Below are 21764 nucleotides of genomic sequence, written 5' to 3'. Positions count from 1 at the left end.
GAATAGTACTGGATACAACCCAGTTTATTTATTTATGCTCACGTGTGTTATTTGTTTTAGGTTACTTTTTTTTTATTGTGACATGTGCACTATTGACATGTGTCCTAATCCTGTTTTTAGCTTCCTTGGAGGCTTTTAAGCAGAGTTTGGGTGGCCACTATGATCTAGTCGAGATTCCTGCATTGCAGAGGGTTGGGGTCCCTTCCAACCCTACCATTCTATGAGTCTAATAATTTTTTGAATGTTGGTGTTGAGTTTTTATTACAATAAAGTGGTAGATAAATCCAGGGAAATAAATAAACTAAAGAATGTTGTAGTTGGTAATAGCAGGAGCAATCGGGTCTCTCTTCATCCAAAATGCCTGCTGAAGAAGATGTATCTTAAATAGCCACCTAAAATTATTAAGGTATGGGCCGGGTGTGCATCTGCAGAGAAGCAGTTCCATGTATGAGGAGCCACCACTAAAAAGGTCCTTTTGCTGGAAGGGGGGCATTTTGCTTCTTCTTTTTTGCTGCCACTGTCCGCAAACAACCACATTCATGTTTAGTCAGATTGACCATGGTGACCCCATGTCCTTTTGCTTCTGGGTGTCCACAACATAACCGGCAAATGCCACATGGCCACTCTAACCGATCGGATTAAACATTGTTGAGGACAGTGAAGGCAAAGATGAGAATTGGATGGAAAACATATCTGGGCAGGTAATCTTGGCATCAAGTGTTTTCAGAAAAAATCCCATCCCTAGGGACACATGCTTTGCCTTAATCGCTGCATGTCCTTTGCTTTTCAGAATGCCCAGAAGGCAAGTTTGGCGTGAACTGTTTACAGACCTGTTCCTGTGGTGGTTCGCAGTGTAGCCGCGTCACTGGGCAGTGCCACTGTGTGGCTGGCAAGACTGGTGTGGATTGCAGCCACGGTGAGTAAGGGAGGTCCCATGTCTCCACCTCTGAACCCTTGAACGCTCCCTGCGTCACAGGAAGGAAGAGCTGGAACTTCTCGCAGCTTGAAGATGTAGGGAAAGGTCGTGCCCGTTGATTTCACGCAATGCCGTGTGGCATTTTAACTTAACTAATTCAGCTTAATTCTGAAGAAGTGTGCATGCACATGAAAGCTCATACCAAAATAAAAAGTTGGTCTTTAAGGTGCTACTGAAGGGATTTTTTAATTTTAATTCAGCTTAGTTATGGGCAGAGTAGACCCACAGAGGTTAATGCAACTGAGGTTTATGGAGCCAGCGTGGCGTAATGTTTAGTGCAGGGGTAGGCAACCTAAGGCCTGTGGGCCAGATGCGGCCCAGTAGCCTTCTCAATCCGGCCCGCGGATGGTCCGGGAATCAGTGTGTTTTTACATGAGTAGAATGTGTGCTTTTATTTAAAATGCATCTCTGGGTTATTTGTAGGGCATAGGAATTCGTTCATTTTTTTCTTCAAAATATAGTCCAGCCCACCACATGGTCTGAGGGATGGTGGACCGGCCCACGGCTGAAAAAGGTTGCTGACCCCTGGTTTAGTGTGTCAAACTAGGACCTGGTGGGATGTAAACGCGATTAATGAATAAGTTAATCACGCCCATTAACTTCGGTGGGTCTACTTTGAGTAGGACTAAGCTGGACCCAGGGACCCAGGTGGTGCTGGTGTTAAACCACTGAGCCTAGGGCTTGCTGATCAGAAGGTCGGCGGTTCGAATCCCTGTAACGGGGTGAGCTCCCGTTGCTCAGTCCCAGCTCTTGCCAACCTAGCAGTTCGAAAGCACGTCAAAAATGCAAGTAGATAAATAGGAACCGCTACAGCGGGAAGGTAAACGGCGTTTCCATGTGCTGCTCTGGTTTGCCAGAAGCAGCTTTGTCGTGCTGGCCACATGACCTGGAAGCTGTACACCGGCTCCCTTGGCCAATAATGCGAGATGAGCGCGCAACCCCAGAGTCGGTCATGACTGGACCTAATGCTCAGGGGTCCCTTTACCTTTACCTTTTTTAAGCTGGACACAACCCTTTGGTTTCCCCCTGCCCTTGTTATGCTGTTGGGGGATGGACACATTCAGCATTATAGGTAGTATTTAGGGCTAGTCCTATTCAGAGTAAACCCATTGAAGTTAATGGGCACAATTAACTCATTCATTCATTGCATTTGCAACCCACCTTTTTCTCCAAGGAGCTCATAAATGGCCTTGCGCACCCTCACATGCACCATCACTCAACCATGTCCTTACGACAACATCATCACTCCAGCCACTCTATTGTTCCTTCAGTCAAACCCTGACAATGTGTGATTGTGTGGCTCGCTTCCTCCTGCCTGCTGCTTGGTCAGGAAAGACTCACCCAAATGGCTCTGGTGTCCCCATGTGTGCCACAGGTGCTCAGGACTGCCTCGTGGGGAAGCCACTGTGGGTGCAGGTGACCCTAGTGGCTAGTGCTGCCTAGGGGAGAACCTAGAGTCCATTGCCAATCTGGGTCTTCAACATTCATAGTCTCTCTCTCTTGATACAGATTGCCCTGAAGGCCACTGGGGTAGAGGCTGCCAGGAGCTCTGCCCAGAGTGCAAGAATGGTGCCCGGTGTGATCCTGCCACTGGCATTTGCTTGTGCCTTCCTGGATATACAGGCAGCCATTGTCAAGACGGTAAGCGGCTCTTGTCTTTAGCAGGGTTAGAAGCCAAGGCAAGGACACCTGCTCTGCATGCCAAAGGTCCCAAGGTCGACCACTGACATCTCCAGGTAGGGCCAGGAGAGACTCTTGGCCTTGAACCCCGGAGAGATGCCGCTAATAAGTATAGACATAGAATCATAGAACTGTAGAGCTGGAAGGGACTCCCGAGGGTCAACCAGTCCAACCCCCTGCAATGCCGTAATCTCAATTAAAGCATACATGACAAATGGCCATCCAACCTCTGTTTAAATACCTGCAGTGAAGATAGAAGTGGAAGTTCATGGCGGCTCAGGACCGCAATACCTTAAGGACTGCCTCTTCCCATATGAACCTACCCCGACCCTGAGATCATCTTCTGATGCCCTCCTTTGTGTGCCTCCTCCTTGAGAGGTCTGAAGGGTGGCAACACGAGAACGGGGCCTTCTCTGCAGTGGCTCCCCATCTGTGGAATGCTCTCCCCAGGGAAGTTCACCTGGCGCCTTCATTATACACCTTTAGGCGCCAGGCAAAAACGTTCCTTTTTAACCAGGCCTTGGGTGGATCTTATTGACACCCAACACCCTTTTAGAATGTGACTTTTTTTGGGGGGGGTGTTATTGGGTTATTGCTTTTGGTTTGATTTTATATGTGTGTCTGTGGAAACGGTTGTAAGGAGGATTGAGTAAAATGTTTGATTGCACTGCCCAAACATAATGCCTGTCCTAGAAATAACAATAGCAATAGCAATAAATTTTATTTGTATCCCGCCCTCCCCTGCCAAAGCTGGGCTCAGAGCGGCTAATATCATATAAATAATACAATATACATAAAAACAAGCAATCACCGTGGCGAGGACATTACTAGCCCAAAATTGGAAATCACATGAGTTACCAACAATTGAGGAGTGGCGGACGAAAATGTTTGACTGTGCAGAACTAGCAAAGTTGACCCGTGGGATCCGAAACCAAGGAGATGCAAAGTTACAAGGGGACTGGAGTAAATTTATTGATTACATAGAGAAGAACTGTAGAAGTTTAAAGACACTTGCAGGACTGAAATAAATCCTACGAATTTAATTTGTTTATGGTAGTATAAAATAACTGCGAGATAAGAGGGAACAAGAAAGCCGAATGAAGGGAGGGAGGGAAGTCACAGCTCGGCAGAGCGAAATGGAAATGAGAGGGGAATATAAAATGGAATATATTTTTTTTAAAAAACAACAACTTTATTTTTTGTTTATTTGGAAAATTTAAAAAAAAATATTTTTTTAAAAAAACAAGCAAGCAAATGATTAAAATGCACCCTAAAATTAATTCAAATAAATTGAAATTAAGATTAGACTGGGCAAATGGCAATTCTCAGATTAAAATTGAAAGCGGTTAATACTCGCCAGGACCAACTATTTCCACTGATATTATAAGGACCTGTGAGTGGGCTGAGAAACCTCATTTGTGTGCGTTCTTATACAAAGAGAAAATGAGTCAGGCTGATCCTTAGCCAAAGGCCTGGCGAAACAGCTCCGTCTTGCTGGCCCTGTGGAAAGATGTCAAATCTCGCAGGGCCCTGGTCTCTTGTGAGAGAGCGTTCCACCAGGCCGTGGCCACGGTCGAAAGGCTCTGCTCGAGAGAGAAAATGCAATCTTCTCTGTGCTTAAAAAAAATGGAAAGATTGAGGAATATCCCAACAAAAGAACAACTGCCTAAACTGATAGAATTTGTAGCCAATTTGACAGCCAAAATTAAGGAATCGGGATGACAAATGGATAAGGTCCGAGTGGGAAAGCTTTGGGGAGGATTTAAAATTGTATGATACCAAAATCCATTTTCAAGTTGGGGTAACTTTATGAGCAACAGTGAACTATAACAAAGAGGTGAAAGAAGGGGGGGGGAAATGGGTGGATAAAGTATCTGGTATATAGCAAAACAAGGTATGTGTGTGTGTGAATGCCTCGGAATGCTGGGTTGGGAAGTCTGTAAATACCGCATGATGGAAAAATAGGATGTCTAAATTGGATATTGGAAAATGCATTAAAAAAATAAAAAGGAAAGAAATTGCAATCTTACCTGGTGTCACAATGTAGGGGAGGGGAGAACAAAGTGCAGAAAAGACTCATTGATTTGCTACCCAGCGAACATGAATTCATATCCTATCAAGCTGCTGTGCCTGCAGTTGTGGCAACGAAAATCCGAGCGAGAATCTCGAAGCAAATCTCAGCGGTTTGCAAAAGTAACTCGTTTAATTGGAGCACACTCGATGTTAAGAGTAACCCCGTGACGTTTCAAAGCTTCTTTTAATTTTAAACTCAAGAGTTTATTTACCTGTTCTACGCCTGTGCTAATAGGCATTTGACTGCATTTGCAATGGACTCTGGCTGCAAGCAATAACTGTTTATTGGATTCCCCCCCTTCCTTTTGTAGTATGTCCACCTGGATGGTTTGGGCAAGATTGCCAAATGCGCTGCAACTGTGGGAACGAAGGATACTGCCACCCTGAGACGGGGAGGTGTAGCTGCCTGCCCGGATGGACGGGCCACAATTGCCGAAGAGGTATAGGTCTACTCTGAGTAGGACTTAAATGCAACCCAATGTCGTAGTTATGATAATAATGAGGCTTCCCCTTCCTCCTCTTCAGCCTGCAACGCTGGCCGCTGGGGTCCCGATTGCACCAACACTTGCAACTGCAGCAACAGTGATGGGAGCTGCAATGCTATGACGGGGCAGTGTCTCTGTGAAGCCGGCTACACCGGGACCCGTTGCGATCAGAGTGAGTGCCGCCTTCCGGTGTTTTCGAGCCTCCTGCTCATTCTTTGTGCATGTGTGAAGGTGTTGCTAATGTCCAGCCAGCAGAGTGTTTGTGTGTGAGTGTGAGACACACACAGAGAGAGAGAGAGACTGGGAGGTGATTGACTGGGAGGTAATTCTGGGATGAGGGCACCACAATGGAGAATGCCCAGTTTCTTGAAGAGGTGTGCTCAGCTCCTAAAACCACCTGTCTCAGGATCCCAGCCAGATGACTTAAACCAGGCTTCCTCAAACTTGGCCCTCCAGATGTTTTGGGACTACAACTCCCATGATCCCTAGCTAGCAGGACTAGTGGTCAGGGATGATGGGAATTGTAGTCTCAAAACATCTGGAGGGCCGAGTTACAGGAAGCCTGACTTAAATACTAGGGGTCAGCACCTTTGTTTCTAAATTGGATTTTTTAAAAAATTAAAATCAATTATTGCCATTCCTAACAATCTTTATTTCCAAATTGAATGGAAAATCCAAAACATGCGTTTCCCCACTAATTCAAAGGAATGTTCCATTTAAAAAACACCATTCCTTTCTCATTTATTTTATTTGTTTCTCATATTTTTTTGTATTGGGACGAAGTATTAATATAACCCAGAACAGTCTGTACTGGTCACAGGAAGGTCACAGAGAGGGGAAGGAGAGAAATTAGGTTGTACATATTTCTTTTCTTTTTTTAAATGCCTATAAGATAGAGACCCTTTGCTCTATTATAGATTTGGCCAGTCTGTCCATTTGAAGGAGTAGTAGAAAGTCTGAGAAGTTCATGCCAATTGGGGCAGAAAACATGGAAGTAATAAGCAGGAGAAGAGCTGGTAGTTCTGTCATGGAAAGCAACAGGTAGTTTATAGGACGTGTGCCTCCTTTAACTGCATCTAAAGCAGCGGACATTACCTGTCTGAAACCAGGCAGATCTGATGCTTTGAAGTAGTAAGAAGCCTGAACATTTCATGCCACATGAATGGGGGAAACACCAACATTACAGTCAGCAGAAAGACCACCTGAGTCTTCCACTGAAAGCAATATAAAACCAAAAGAAGTTGGGGAGTAAGTAAAACAAATATGCTAGTTTTGAGTGAAAAGCAAAACCTTTAAGAATGAACATGACTGGAGCAGCTTGTTGTGAGGAGAGCATGGATTTCGGGCAAGGCAAAGACTGGTTCAGGGAGGCACTCGGACTGTGCTTTGGGAGAGCAGACCTCTGATGTCTGCCTCAGCAGCTATCAAACTGAGACTGAGCCTTATATAGCAGCAGCACCCAACTAACCCCACCCTGCCATATTATTTTTTAGTTAAAGGGTGTCAGCCCATTCCATCAGTCTCCCTGGGGCCAGTGCAATGGAGTCACCCAAGGATAGCAGCACTGCGGCCAGAGACTTGGCCAGTGAAAGTGGTTCTGGGGCTGGCCCTGCATGCCCTTCTGCTTTGGAGTCCTCATCTCCCAAAGCAGGGGAATCAAACATCCAGGATCGTGGCCCCACCAAGCTCCTTTCCCCTCTTGAACATCTGGGTGGTTTTACACACCAGCTCTGCATCCTCTTAAAAAACCCCCCTCTCTCCCTTTCCCCCCCACCCTCCCCATTGTTTTGATGTGTTCTGTTTTTCCCAAGAGTGCCCCGAAGGCTGGTTTGGTCCAAGTTGCCGTCACAGGTGCCAGTGTGACAACGGGGCTGGCTGCGACCACGTCAGCGGGGCCTGCACCTGCACCCCAGGCTGGAGAGGAACCTTCTGTGAACGTTGTAAGTAACCCAAACCTAGGACTTTTGTTGCTCATACTACTACTACTACTACTACTACTACTACTACTACTATCCTCCCCACCCCTATTCACAGAGGGACCTTTCGATCTGCTTACCTCGCTAGGCTGCCAGTCGCTCTTCAAATGAGGGCTGTGCCAATAGTTCTCCCAGAAATGTTTTCAGCAGGAAGGTTTTGTCCCTGGAGGGGATGTCCATTTAAACTCCAGCTCACTCATTTCTCTGCCTCTCCATTTGCCAAACGACAGCAGACTCTTCATGGTCTAGGAGGGAAAACATTCATTGAAAATGTTAGCTTTTTTCCTTTTCTTTTTAAAGAAAGGAACCTACCTGTTTGTTAAGCCTGGCACCAGAGGTCCTTCTCTTAATATCCCTGTCACTCTGTAGGTTTTCTTTACAGTGGTACCTCGGTTTATGAACACAATTGGTTCCGGAAGTCTGTTCATAAACTGAAGCGTTCATAAACTGAAGCGAACTTTCCCATTGAAAGTAATGGAAAGTGGATTAATCTGTTCCAGACGGTCCGCGGAGTACTTAAACTGAAGCGTTCATAAACTGAAGTGAACTTTCCCATTGAAAGTAATGGAAAGTGGATTAATCCGTTCTAGACGGGTCCGCGGAGTACTCAACCTAAAGCGTACTTAACCCGAAGCATGGGTGTAATTGGTTCCGGAAGTCTGTTCATAAACTGAAGCATTCATAAACTGAAGCAAACTTTCCCATTGAAAGTAATGGAAAGTGAATTAATCCATTCCAGATGGGTCCGCGGCGTTCGTAAACCGAAAATTCGTAAACCGAGGTGTTCATAAACCGAGGTTCCACTGTATTATTGCTGCTGCTGCTGCTGCTGCTGCTGCTGCTGCTGCTGCTGCTGCTGCTGCTGTTGTTTATAAGTCACCACATGACTGGGTTGCCCAGAGAACCATATTTTAGACATTTTCAAAAAAAAGAAGAAGAAGATTGCCCAGGCAAGACTGCTTTTATAACTACTGCTTTTTTGTATCTTTACTGTTGCTGCAATACAGTGATACCTTGGGTTACAAATGCTTCAGGTTACAAACGCTTCAGGTTACAAACTCTGCTAACCCAGAAATAGTACCTCAGGTTAAGAACTTTGCTTCAGGATGAGAACAGAAATCTTGCTCCGGCGGCCCGGCGGCAGCAGGAGGCCCCATTAGCTAAAGTGGTGCTTCAGGTTAAGAACAGTTTCAGGTTAAGAACAGCCCTCTGGAACGAATTAAGTTCTTAACCAGAGGTACCACTGTGGTTGCTTTTGTCTCGGAGGTTTTTGATCTGTTTTATGGTTTTCTTTTGTAGGCTGTCTTGAAAATCTAGATTAACTGAATTAAAAAGGAAAGAAAGAAGGGAGGGAGGGAGGGAGGGAGGGAGGAAGGGAGGGAGGGAGGGAGGGAGGGAGGGAGGGAGGAAGGAAGGAAGGAAGGAAGGAAGGAAGGAAGGAAGGAAGGAAGGAAGGAAGGAAGGAAGGAAGGAAGGAAGGAAGGAAGGAATGTGGCTTTGCTCTACCACCCTCTCATATGAATTGGTGCCCAGACTTATCGCGTGGGTTTTTCTTTCCCCAGCTTGCCCTGATGGGTTTTACGGGACGGAGTGTCACAAGGCCTGCCAGTGCCTGAACGGAGCCCGCTGTGATCACGTGACCGGACGCTGCACCTGTCCCGCTGGCTGGATCGGTCCCACTTGCAATCAAAGTAGGTGCCCTGTGCTGGGTGCCAGCCTTGCCAGCTGAGTGTGGGCATGCGTGAAAGTGCTGGCTCTCATTTTCTGCTTCCCTCCCACTACAGCTTGCCCGGCTCACCGCTATGGGGAGAACTGCAGCCAGGAATGCAGCTGCTCCAATGGGGCCACCTGTGATCACATGAGTGGTCGGTGCCTCTGCGCACCTGGATGGATGGGAGAGACCTGCCAGCAAGGTATTGCTCGCTAATAATAAGTAAGGAGGCTTTCTATAGCTACTAGCCATGATAACTGTGTTCAGCTTCCTCTGTTGGAGGCAGTGTTCTCGAATCACAAGTCAGGTGAGTGCTGCTGTCCTCCGGTTTCTAGTTGGCCGCAGAGCTTGACTTCTCCTTTTCTTTCCTTTTCTACTCTTCTTAGCATGCAGGATGTTTTCCTCTATTTCACTTCTCTCCTGCTAGTGGGTTGGTTCTAAGCGATGACCAGCAAAAATTCCATCTGTGGTGGAGTTTTAGGGAACACACACACACAAGCGCATAGACACATTCCTAAACTACCTAACAAAGACTTTGCCCAGTTTAGGGATTCTTGGCACTACAGTTTGTAACAAAGTAGATTGGGAATGTGTGCATGAGAGAGATACCCTGAAGTTTACAGAAGATAATACTAAAAGGGGTGTGTGTGTGTGTGTGTGTTCAAACTATAAGTATTGATCCACAAAAGGGAGAGGCACTTTTGGAAAGATTAAACCCAACTGAAGTATTTTGTGACATTAGCATCACTTGCAGACCATTTTGGCTACGAGTCCTGGAAGGAAGAAGACCTGCTCCCTGCCTTGCAGGCCTTTTCCACCTGATCTGGGAGGGTGGAGCCCTGACTGACTCCTACCACAGAAGCTGAGGCTGCTGAACAGACTCTTCAGCTAGGCTGTTATCTGAAGGGTTTCGTCATGTGTCAATGCATAAACTGTTCAGTCTGGTTGTGTTTTTCGAAATGCTTTTTTAAATTTATTGCTTATGACTACATTTGTTATATTGGGACGCGGGTGGCGCTGTGGTCTAAACCACTGAGCCTAGGGCTTGCCAATCAGAAGGTCAGCAGTTCGAATCCCCGCGACGGGGTGAGCTCCCGTTGCTCGGTCCCAGCTCCTGCCAACCTAGCAGTTTGAAAGCACGTCAAAGTGCAAGTAGATAAATAGGAACCGCTACAGCGGGAAGGTAAACAGCGTTTCCGTGCGCTGCTCTGGTTCCCCAGAAGCGGCTTAGTCATGCTGGCCACATGACCCGGAAGCTGTACACCGGCTCCTTCGGTCGGTAAAGCGAGATGAGCGTCGCAACCCCAGAGTCGGTCATCACTGGACCTAACAGGGGTCCCTTTACCTTTGACATTTGTTATGCTGTAGTTATGTATTGCTTCCATGTTGCGAGCCGCCTAGAGCAAGGTTTGAACTGTGGAAAAGCAGCATACAAATATAATTCTGTATGTGCTGGGGCGAAGAGGCAGGACCTGAAAATGAAGTGGGCATTTCCCACCTCGCAATCCATGGGGGAAAGAGACCTGTTCTGCTCACAGAAAAATACTATTCGCACCTCTCCTCTGTTCAGAATGAAAGGGTGAGTGGCCGTGCGTGTCCAATCCTGGCATCCAATGAAATGCGTCCATGTGTTGTTCAATGTTGGAGAGGCTGAAGGAGTGCAAGCAGGAACTGAGCATGGAGAGCAAGCAGCTTCTTGCGCGTTGCGGATTTCCAAAGGGGCCTTTACCTTTTGTGGGCTTCGTAGGAGCTACTGGTGGGCAAATTCGTTGCCTATGGGCGCCAAGCCTGTGGCTTAAACAATTGGGATTCTGTGTCCCTTTTTGTTGCCACTGGAAATTTATTTCAGCTGTGATCTGATCTGGTTGCTATTCCTTTTTTTTCTCAGTGTGTCCCGATGGCTCCTTTGGAGCAAGCTGCCAACAGCAGTGTCTTTGTCAAAATGGCGGGGCATGTGATGCAGTCACTGGGAGCTGCATGTGTCCCGAAGGCTGGACAGGACTGGCCTGCGAACAGGGTAATCTGCTTCTTTTTTGCAATAATAACAATAATATAATAAATTTCTCTCTCGTTATTCATAAATACAGTCATACCTTTGAAGTTGAACAGAATCAGTTCCGGAAGTCTGTTTGACTTCCAAAACATCCAGAAACCAAAGCCCAGCTTCTGATTGGCTGCAGGAAGCTCCTGCAGCCAATCGGAAGCTGCGGAAGCTCCGTCGGACGTTCAGCTTCCAAAAGTAGTTCGCAAACCGGAAAAGTCACTTCTGGGTTTGCGGCGTTCGGGAGCCAAAACGTTCAAGAACAAAGCTGTTCAAAAACCAAGGTACGACTGTAAGTAACAAAACTACTTAAAACAATTATACATAAAACTGCACAATAAAAAAGCACTATGGGAATGCTTACTATGTTGCTTAGATACGAGGAACGTGTTAAAATGTTAAAAGCAATAAAATAAAGGAGCGGGAATGGAATGTTGTGGCTGAAGGGGATTTCTTATTTACCAGTCGGACTTTTTCTTATGTAAAATAGCAGGAGGAATAAGTTTCATTTGTGGAATATTGATATATAACCAATGATTTTTTGTGGGCTGGCAAAGCGAAGAGTAACCCTGCTTGACATTTTGGGAATATGTTAAAGTTGAATAAAATTCTATGTGGGGATTGAAAAATGTACAGCCAAGGGGAAATGAAGAAGTGATAAAGTGATAAAACGCTAAAATATTTCAAGTATTGAAACAGAATTATGAAATGTACATTACACTGAGCACTGGGTAAGGGAGGGAAGAAAAACATCATGGAAGTGGGGTGAGAAGTCAACTTTTAGATTTGTATTAAATTAGAACTACTGTATAGTAGTTCTATTTGATGTTCATCTGTAAAAAAATTTTTGAAAAGCGATACAAATCAATGGGCCAAAAAAGTAATAAAATAAAAATAGAATAAGTTAAAAACTTATCAGAGGAGCAGCTTGAAGGAGCTGTTCACCGGCCATCCTCTTGCTCCTCCCATATGAAGAGGTTAAAATTGGAACCAGCCTGAAGGAAAATGAAAAATAACAATTGGATATCTATAATTTGAAACAGAAGGTGCCTTCTGAACTTTTGCTGGCAGAGTATGCCACAAGGCCTTGCTCATGATACTAAAGGCTATTTCTTCTTGCTGTTGTCAAACGAGCCTCCCAAATTTGGGGAACGCTCCTTTTTTATTATTGTTTGCAAACCCAACTATCGATCTGGTTGGCTAGACATTTTCAATCAATATAACCCCTCCACAGACACCTGTGGGATGCTGATGGCATTAAAATCTCCTGTTCTTCTTCAATAAGGGAAAAACAGGGAGACCAGATCGTGTCAAAGATATCTTTTTTGGAGATGCCCTTGATTAGTTGCCGATGGTCTGTGCAATGCTCCAGATCTGATTAACCCAAGTCTCTATTGGTATATTACAGGTTTCCTTCCTTTGTTGGGCAATAATTAGTCTAGCTGCTGTGAACTGGAAGGAAATTAATTCTTTAGATTCTTTAAGGGTAGAGTTTAGGGGAAAGCTCCTGAAGGAGATCCCAGTGATTGGGGATAAGGTACCCTGGACCTAAGTTGTTCAGAGTTTTGCAGATGAATACAAGAACCTGGAATATGGCTTGGTAGTAGATGGGCTAGCCAGAACAGATGCTTTAAGGATGGTGCCACCTGTTTAGCCCCCCCCCCCCAATAACCCAACGCTCCCATCCATCGGCACCCCACCTGCGGAACTCTCTGGTGCAATAATTTAAGCCGGGGATGGGGAACCTTTTCCAGCATGGAGGCGGCGTTCCCTCACAGGATGGATTTATGGGTGAACAGAATCAGAAGTGATGTGATGCAAACTCTTAAGCCATCCCTAGCTACAGTAAGCCTCCTTGCATGTAGAAAACAGATCTCTAAGGGAGGTTGGGCTACATAACCTCAATACGCTACTTTTCTACTGGCATGGATATTTATCATGTATTTTGCATTGGAGGGGGGAGGCATTCAACTCGCGTTCCCACCCTGCGCACCTGCATTTTGACGGGAAGGCTCATCTGAAAAGGTCTCTTTCCCTTAGAGTGCACCCAAGGGAAATACGGTGTCAATTGCCAGGGGAGCTGCAATTGCCTGAACGAGGGCTTGTGTGACCGGCAGGCTGGGCGCTGCCTTTGCCGCAGCGGCTGGACAGGAGAGAAGTGCCAAAGCCGTAAGTAGAATATTTTATGTTTTCTTTCATTAAAACTTACGAACATCCTTACAATAGGCATCTCCTTCATGAGGCATGGTGCAAAGTAATGACACAACAAACCTAACAATATGTAAGAAACAGAGTTTAAAATCCACATTGCACCCTCTGAAATGAGCAGTAAAGCAACCTTCAATAAATAAGTGGACTTAAAGAATATTTTTATTTCTTTGAGGCCTTTTAATATAATTTGATTATCACAGTTGTACCTTGGTTAATGAACGCCTTGCAACTTGGAACAAATTTGGTTCCCAAATGCTGTAAACCAAGAAGTGAGTGAACAGTTTGCAAACATTCTTTGGAACCTGAACGTCCGACACAGCTTCTGATTGGCTGCAGGAGCTTCCTGCAGCCAATCAGAAGTCGCACCTTGGTTTCTGAACGTTTTGGAAGTCGAATGGACTTCCAGAATGGATTCCGTTCGACTTCTGAGGTATGACTATACTGTACTTGTTATTACTTTAGCCTCTGCAGAATCATGGTAAAATAACCATTTTTATTTCCCCCCACCCTGGGACTGGTGGATTTTGGTGGATATGCCGATTAAATTGTTTCATGGAGTTGCAGAACTGTAGAGATGGAAGTTGCACCTGAGGGTCATTTAGCCCAACCCTGTGCAATGCTAAAGGAATCACAGCTAAAGAATCCATGACAGATGGCCACCCAACCTCTACTTAAAAACATTCCAAGGAAGTAGAGGCCACCACCTTCTGAGGGTGCCCATTCCACTATTGAACAGCTCTTACCATCGGAAAGTTCTTCCTAATGTTCACTTGGAATCTCATTTCTTGTAATTTGAATCCGCTGGTTCAGGTCCTCCCCATACTGGAGCAGCAGCAAAAAACAAGCTTGCTCTATCTTGTGTGTCCTAATGTCCTATCCTCTCTGAGTCTCCTCTTCTCCTGGCTAAACACCCCCATCTTCCTCTTCAGTTCCTCACAATGCTTGGTTCCCAGACCCTTGTGTTGTCCTGCTTGCCCTCCTCTGCCCACATTCATGCATACAGGGCTGCCTCCATAACTATTTCGGCAAAGTGTTTTAACACCAAACAAGCAATTTTAAAAGCAGGTAGAAAACAATTTATTACACTGATCAAAACAATTTATTACATTGATCAAAACAAGCAAATTTCAAATGTAGACTGTGATTTTTTTAAAAAATCCATGTAAAATGCTTGAAAGGCTTTTCCTAAACCGAGACTGGGGTTCCTCTTCACATCCATTTGGAATTTCCCAGTGCAAATTGCAACTGGCATTGCCCGAATCTGGTTTCAATTACGCGCCCGCCTCCCCCAGCCGCCGTGAAAGCACCGGGAACGAGGCTGCGGAAGGTGCCGTTCCAAACGGCCGGCTCGGCGCCGTTCCCGAGCCAGCCTACCTTGCATTTTACCCTTTCTGTGTTTGCCTTGGACCGTGGCCATTTTCGCCTTCTGTCTGAGGCGAGAGCCAGCTCAGGAGGTTTGAGTGGAGTTGGCGTGCCCTTGGGGCAACCTCACGTGTGTTGTAAGGCGAGCTGCCCGACTCGGGTTACCGGCTGCCCTGCTCGGAAACTGGCAAGCACCGGGAGCGCAGCCAAGCTCCTGAGCCTGTGCCCCAGTGTTGATTTTGCTGCGTTTCAGTTCCGTGATGAACGGCTTCCAAGCCGCTCTGTGCCCAGGGCAAGGAAACTGTCCTTTCGCCTGGCAAATGTTTGCTGCATGAAATGGTGAATACCACCAGAATCTATTGATGTGTCTGTTTTGATTCCCCCACCCCCTCCGTCCTCTTGTCTTTCAGTCTTCCTTTCATTCATATAATTTCCAAAGCATGACACCAAGGGGTGGGACAATTCAGGTCTGAGGTCCAACTGTGGCCCTCCAGATCTCTCTGCCTGGCCCTGGAGACTTTCCCTATGGCACACCCCTCACTGGCCCTGCTTTGGATGTTCTCTGGGTGTTTTTGCCTGGCTGGAATGGGCCCTTGAACTCTTATAATGCCTATTTGCTTGTCTGGATGGGGAGAAAGAGATGGGGCTGTCTGTGAATGTGTGTAGAAACCTGTCTGCTGTACAAAAGTACAATTTACACCTGTTGCTCCGCCCTCTTTTGCCATCGGTCCCACCCACGGCTGGCACGTGGTCCCTCATAGGTTGCCCAGAAAGGAACATGGCCTATGGGCTGGGGGAAAAAAAGTTTTGCCAACCCTGTGTTATGGGCCCAAGTCATTCCGTTCAGTTTGTCATTTGTTCCAAGGGGGCAGGACATGCTTCCTTTTGGGAAGCTCAAGCGGGAAAGGGAGTTATAAAATCTTAGAATTGTTGAGTTGGAAGGGACCCCAAGGGCCATCTAGTCCAACCCCCTGAACTGGAGACTATCACTTACTTAGGGACAGCAAGCCCATGCGACTGACATGAGATACTTCTCTTTCCCCTATTTGGGAGCTTTGGAGCAGAATGTTCTCCGCAAAAGAATTCCGCTGGGAATCTTGGCAACCCGAGGAGGGCGCTGACTTGGGCAGAAAGTGAAGAAGCTGCAGAAATTAGAAATCAAAACACACTCCCCCCCCTTCTTATCCGGGTGTGAAAAGCTCTCCCCAAACAGTGCCAAATAAGATTGGAAGTGTTATTTCTGGCTTGAGCCAGCAGAGCTCGGATGCCAGGACAATCTCACCATGATCCAGGGTATTTAGCAAGATCGGCTCCAGTAGTTGGAATTTGCTGTTTTATCTGTCATCGGAAGTTTAACGCAGAACTTTAAAGAAGAGGGTTCTTTTTTAAACCACACACACACACACACACACACACACACACACACACACACACACACACACACACCACAGCTCTTGAGGGGCGCAGGCAGGAATTGGAAACTGAATGTTGAAGTTAAGAGTTGCACAAACACAGCAGCTGCCGCGACGAAAAGTTGCAGCGTAGCAAGTGTGGCTCCTGTTTCGGCATCCTTGACAGCCAACGTTGCTCTTCAAGGATGCTGTAAGCCAGGGGTAGCCAAAGTGGTGCCCTACAGATAGTGCTGGCCGGTGGCTTCGGTCAGCCCCAACCAGCATGCCCAATGGTCAAGGCAGATGGAAGTGGGAGTCCAGCAGTCTCTAGTCTCTGCTTCTCAATTTGAATTGTATTATTTTATGTACTGTGGCTTGCCGTTGTTCTATTGATTATAGTTTAGAAATTATTGTAACTGTTGAGTGGATTTCTGTTTAACTTTTATATGTTGATATTATTATTATTATTATTATTATTATTATTATTATTATTATTATTATATACTATTCTAACGATCGTTGAAAGTTACTTTTTTGATATAGGTTGCTTATTTTAAAGTTTTGTTTTATGATCACATTTTTGTATGGCATTAGATTGTTATAAGGTATACATTTTTTGTTTCTCCAGCTTGTAAACCGCCTTTGGTATTGTAAGATAGAAAGATGGTATACAAATGAAAAATGATGATGGTGATGATGATGATGATGATGACAATGCTGGCTGGGGCTGGTGGTAGTTGAACATCCAACTATGTCTGGAACGCCCCGGGTTTCCTGCTCCGGATCTGACCTGTAATGCCACATTGTGGTACGCACCCAGTCAGTACAGTGGTACCTCATGTTGTGTACAGGATCCGTTCCGGAGCCCCGTACGCAACATGAGCAGAACGCAACATGAAGCGTTGTGCCTGCACATGTGCATGGCATGCTTCTGCGCATGGCGTCATTTGTCGCGTCCACGCATGCGTGAACCACCAAACCCGGAAGTAACCCGTTCTGGTACTTCTGGGTTTGGCGCGTACGTATCCCGTGTCGTACGCAACCCGCAGCATTCGTAACAAGAGGTATGACTGTACCTAAATTTGAGATGCTGATAACCTTTGGAACAGCTCTGATAAGCATTCATTTGCTGTCAATCACACCTCCGGACTCATCAGCTGCATTTCATACTTGCTAGATTCCATCCTGGCTCCGCCCTTCTCCCTTGGGGTCCCTTTGAAACTCTACAATTCTATGATTCTATGTTATGAATTTGGCGTGGGGGGCGGGGAGGGATGGTTTAACAGCTTCTTGAAAGTGGGGGGCTTTTGATCAGTATGTTTGTTTTGATCAGATTCTAGATCAGAATGCATTCATGAATGAAGCACCCCAGCCGTTTCTTCTCTTTTGCAGCTTGCCCTGAGGGCACCTACGGGGAACAATGCAAGCAGCGGTGCGACTGCGAGCATGGTGTTGCCTGCCACCACATCACAGGGGCCTGCGATTGCCCGCCAGGGTGGAGAGGACATCACTGTGATAAAGGTGAGGGAGCTGCCAGCTATTATAGTGGCCAGGTAGGTGAGCCCGTATGCAAGCAGCCGAGCAGGTAAACGAGGTTGTGCTCCGTTGCTGCCTGGTGAGTGACCATTTGCTCAAACTTGAGAGATGGGCTGGAGTCAGTGATTTTATAGGACCAGCCAGAACTCGTTTTCCTTAGTATCTGCAGCCCTTCACTGCCCCCACTGGCTGGAGGTGGTATTGCAAGGTAGTTGCAATAACACCTCCAGCCTGTGGAGGCACTGGTGTGCTGCAGAGAATAGGCTAGCGCAGGCATCCCCAAACTTCGGCCCTCCAGATGTTTTGGACTACAATTCCCATCATCCCTGACCACTGGTCCTCTTAGCTAGGGATCATGGGAGTTGTAGGCCAGAACATCTGGAGGGCCAAAGTTTGGGGGTGCCTGGGCTAGCGGATGTCTCCTTTGGCAAACTGCTCTGGGGGCACAGTGCATAAGGCCTCTTGAGCCCCTGTTGTGGCAAGGAACCTCCAGCCCACAGACCTAATGCTGCCCTCTAGCCCTCCTCTTCCGGCCTATGAGGCTGGCTGGGGCCAAGCCACTCCTGATTGCCTGACATAAGACATTAAGTGTTGAGGCACATGACAATGTGGCTGGGCTGAAAGGAGGGAAGGCTTGCAGGCACCACTGATGGCCAGCACCTACAACAATCCTGGACATAGCCCCAGGCACAGCCTTTTGCAAGCTCTAGCATTCAGCACTGTGCCTGCACGGGTTCAATTTCAAGCCATGCAGGGGGGGACTACACTAGGGTTACCAGACGTCCCCAGTTCCTGGGGACAGTCCCCGGATTTGCTAATCTGTTCCTGGACAAATTCCGTCCCCGGAATGTCCCCAGATTTGCAAATCTGTCCCTGGGAAACGTGGCAGCGGCAGCCTCAGCAACCCGGAGCCAGCCTGGTAGCACAGTTGGCTCTGGCTGGCTTCAGGAGCTGCTCGCTGCCGTGGCACCTGCCATTTTTCCTGTGCCACAGCAGCGAGCAGCTCCTGAAGCCAGCCAGAGCCAACTGTACTACCAGGCTGGCCCCTCCTGGGCAACGGCCGCCCGTGACTCCCGAGTCTCCCCTGATCTGTCAAAACAAAGGGGGAAGGAGGAAAGAGATCAGGGAAGGCTTGAAGTCGTGGGCGGGTGGTGCGCCGTTGCCCACTTTTTTTAAAAAAACTGCACATTTATGTTTCACAGGGTGTGAAAGAAGGTCTTTGCACCTTTATACAATATGCATGTGTGCTTGGGCCCAGGTTCTTTTGCCTCACCATCCCCACCCAAAAAAAAGTGTTCCTGGATTCACTGAAAAAATTATGGTAACCATAGACTACATGCCACCTGATAATCAGTTAATTGACACATGGCTGGCCCCTCTTGTTTCCCCACCTACCTGCCATCAATCTACTCCCCTTTTTTTTTCCTCCTTCTGCTCCAGTAGAATTGACTAACCTGCTGCTGTGGTCTTTCTGAATCCTGGTTAAGATGCAAGGATTGAATGACACCATCATAAAATGCTACATTGGTGGTGGTGGTGGGGGTAATATGATGTGGGAGAACAGCCAGGTTTAAGTGGGTATGGGCTTTCCTAGGAAAGACGATTGGCTTGCTAACAGCTTTTCGTTTAGGAGACCACCCAGTTGGGAAAACAAGCATGTTCCAGAAAACAAGCCGATTCCACAGAAAACTGAAGCCCTTTCCCCCCAGAGGCTCCACCCCGCCCCTCAACCCTCTGCTGCTCTGCTTAGTTTCCTTCTTGGATGGCATGAAAAAGGCTGGCTCAGTTTCCATTACCCCTGGCACGGAGCCTACTGCTTTGGGTCCCACCAGCTGCTGGGAACCACAAATGGGGAGAGCCGCTGTTGCACTCAAGGCCCTGCTTGTGGGCTTCCCGCAGGGGTGTCTGGTTGGCCACCCGTGAGGGAAGGATACCAGACTAGATGGGCCTGTGGCTTGATCTGGCAGCCTGGCACTTGCTTCTGCTTCTGTGTCCAGAGCAGAATGCCAGGCGATGGCCACCAACTTCGATGGCTTTAAAAGAAGGCTGGAGAAGTTTGTGGAGGAAAGGGCTGCTAGCCACAACAGCTCTTGCTCCACTGTCAGTGCCATGCTTCCGAACACCAGTTGCTGGCGTCACAAGTAGAGAGGGCGCTGTTGCACTCAAGGCCCTTCTTGTGGGCTTCCCAGAAGCATCTTGGTAGGCTGTTCTGAGAACAAGGTGCTGGTCCAGAATGGTCTTTCGTCTAATCCAGCCACTGGACTGTTATATTTTTATTCTTTGTACAGTGGTACCTCTACTTACGAATTTAATGCATTCTGAACACACATTTGTAAGTCGAAAAAATTTGTAAGTCGAATCCCATAGGAATGCATTGGGAGAAACAATTCGTAAGTCGAAGCAACCCTATCTAAAAATTCGTAAGAAGAAAAAATCCTATCTAAACCGCATTCAAGATGGCGGACGGAGCTCCATTTGTAAGTAGAAAAATTTGTAAGTAGAGTTATTCGTAAGTAGAGGTACCACTGTATTCTATTTGGAGGGCTAGATGATTTCAGGGAGGATGAGGCTATCCATGCCTGCTTGCCACAATGACGGTGTCCTGTTGCCATTGTTGGTTGGAGGTGGCATAGCTCTGGGTACCACAAAGGAGGAGAGTCACTGTTGCCCACAGCTCCCATAGTGAGCATCTGGTTGGCCACTGTGAGAACTGGACTAGATGGGCCCTTTGGCCTGATCCGACAGGGCTTTGTCTTAACGTTCTTATGTGTCCCCCTCACAGCCTGCCTGCCTGGGTCTTTTGGGAAAGACTGCGCTGCCAGCTGCGACTGCCCTCCAGGAATGCCTTGCAACCACATCACGGGCGAGTGCGGCTGCCCCCCAGGAGTTACGGGCCACGGATGCGAGCAATGTATGTCCCCCAAGTTCCCCGGTGGGGCTTGTAGCTTGGGCCAGAGTGGAGGTGTCCGTTCAGCTTTGGATAGTAGATATATAAATGGAGTAAACAAAACGGGTGCCCAGCCAAATCCCGGATCGCATTCTGGCAGGTGCCTCATGCTCTTGTAATCCAAACACAGCGGAGAAAGCCAAGGGGGAAATGGGATCAGCATCCGCTGTCCAAAAAGGATTAGATTAATAAAGCCTCGAGTGGAAGCCAAGGCTTGGCGCAGAGCACTGTGGCTCGCCGCCATGCTTCGTGCACTTGTGTGTTTCGAGGCTCTCCTTCCATGCTTCGAAGGGTTCCTGCTCAGGGCTGCCAACTGACCGGGGAAAGAAACCCTGCTTGCCGCTCCTGTGCCAGTTTCAGCTGTTTTGCTAGGGGAAAGTGCCGGCTGACTTTTCACAGGACGACAAGCATTCTCTCTTTCTAAGAGAAAATGTCAACTGATCGAATAGGGGGGGGGGAGGACCCTGACCTGGGCTGCTGCTCTTCAGCCTTTGATATTAACACATTCTGCAGAAATGTTGGTCACAGCACAGTGATGAGGCCATCAAATGCCCCGTAAGGCTCAGGGGGAGGAGCAGGTGAAAGGAGTTTGCAGACCTTGCCTGGGTTGAGGGCACACTAATCTGGGTCTAAGCCAGGGTGGAGAAACTATTTTCAATCTGAGGGTCACAGTTCCTCCTAGGGAACCTTTGGAAGAGTGGTGGTGGCGGCGGTGGGGCCACAGGCAATAAAAAGCAAATGTTCGCAAATCCTTTCTGTGAAAGTTGCGATTCAGTGCCCTCGCATGTCAAAAAATAAGATACAGCATCTGCTCAGCTTTCAATTCCATTACGGAAGAACAGAAAACAGGAGTCAGCCACCTCATGGAAAACCTTGCTATGGAATCTCTGCACCACCAAATTTGTTGGGCTCCAAAAGAGATCTGGACGCAACCTTCGCCATCCCAGCTCATTCCTACCCTTTCTTCCTCCATGCCCCCTGCCCTTCAGCCTGTCTCCCTGGGACCTTCGGAATGAACTGCGCTCGGATTTGCCAGTGTCCTGGAGTGAACCATGACTGCCACCCAGTGACAGGAGACTGTATCTGCGCACCCGGTTACCACGGCAGCAATTGCCGACAAAGTGAGTTTGCTCTGAATTATTTGCAGCGGGGTTTGCTTACATCGCAGGGAATGGGAGATAACATTGTTTGGTCTGCAGTTTTAAGTAAGCTGATGGAATTCACACCATTCGGGTGACTTCATATAGATTAGAATATCAGTGCCTTTCGGATTTTGGACGTCTCCACATTCTGCGAGATAGGATGTATTGCATTTGTATCTCGCCTCTGCCCCAAGGAGCCCAAGGTGGTATATACATGGTTCTTTCTTTCCCCA

At 47.3% G+C, this 21764-nt stretch overlaps 1 protein-coding gene across 5 annotated transcripts in view; it reads left to right on the top strand.

The window, feature by feature from the left end:
• The window catches only part of MEGF6 (multiple EGF like domains 6), a 201376-nt gene that overhangs the window by 162653 nt on the left and 16959 nt on the right, over positions 1 to 21764 (top strand). For all 5 annotated transcript variants that reach the window (XM_088671670.1, XM_060276165.2, XM_088671671.1 and 2 more), the window contains 12 exons: positions 791 to 916; positions 2486 to 2617; positions 5041 to 5169; positions 5255 to 5386; positions 7026 to 7154; positions 8753 to 8881; positions 8975 to 9103; positions 10790 to 10918; positions 12983 to 13111; positions 17299 to 17427; positions 20225 to 20353; positions 21379 to 21510. In XM_088671670.1, coding sequence (XP_088527796.1) covers positions 791 to 916; positions 2486 to 2617; positions 5041 to 5169; positions 5255 to 5386; positions 7026 to 7154; positions 8753 to 8881; positions 8975 to 9103; positions 10790 to 10918; positions 12983 to 13111; positions 17299 to 17427; positions 20225 to 20353; positions 21379 to 21510 — 1554 coding nt within the window. The remainder of the gene's footprint in view (positions 1 to 790; positions 917 to 2485; positions 2618 to 5040; positions 5170 to 5254; positions 5387 to 7025; positions 7155 to 8752; positions 8882 to 8974; positions 9104 to 10789; positions 10919 to 12982; positions 13112 to 17298; positions 17428 to 20224; positions 20354 to 21378; positions 21511 to 21764) is intronic.

Source organism: Zootoca vivipara, chromosome 6, assembly GCF_965207765.1.
Source record: "Zootoca vivipara chromosome 6, rZooViv2.hap1.1, whole genome shotgun sequence".
Lineage (NCBI taxonomy): Eukaryota > Metazoa > Chordata > Lepidosauria > Squamata > Lacertidae > Zootoca > Zootoca vivipara.
Note: the sequence above shows the minus strand (reverse complement) of the source record. Positions and strands in the feature narration are given on the sequence as shown.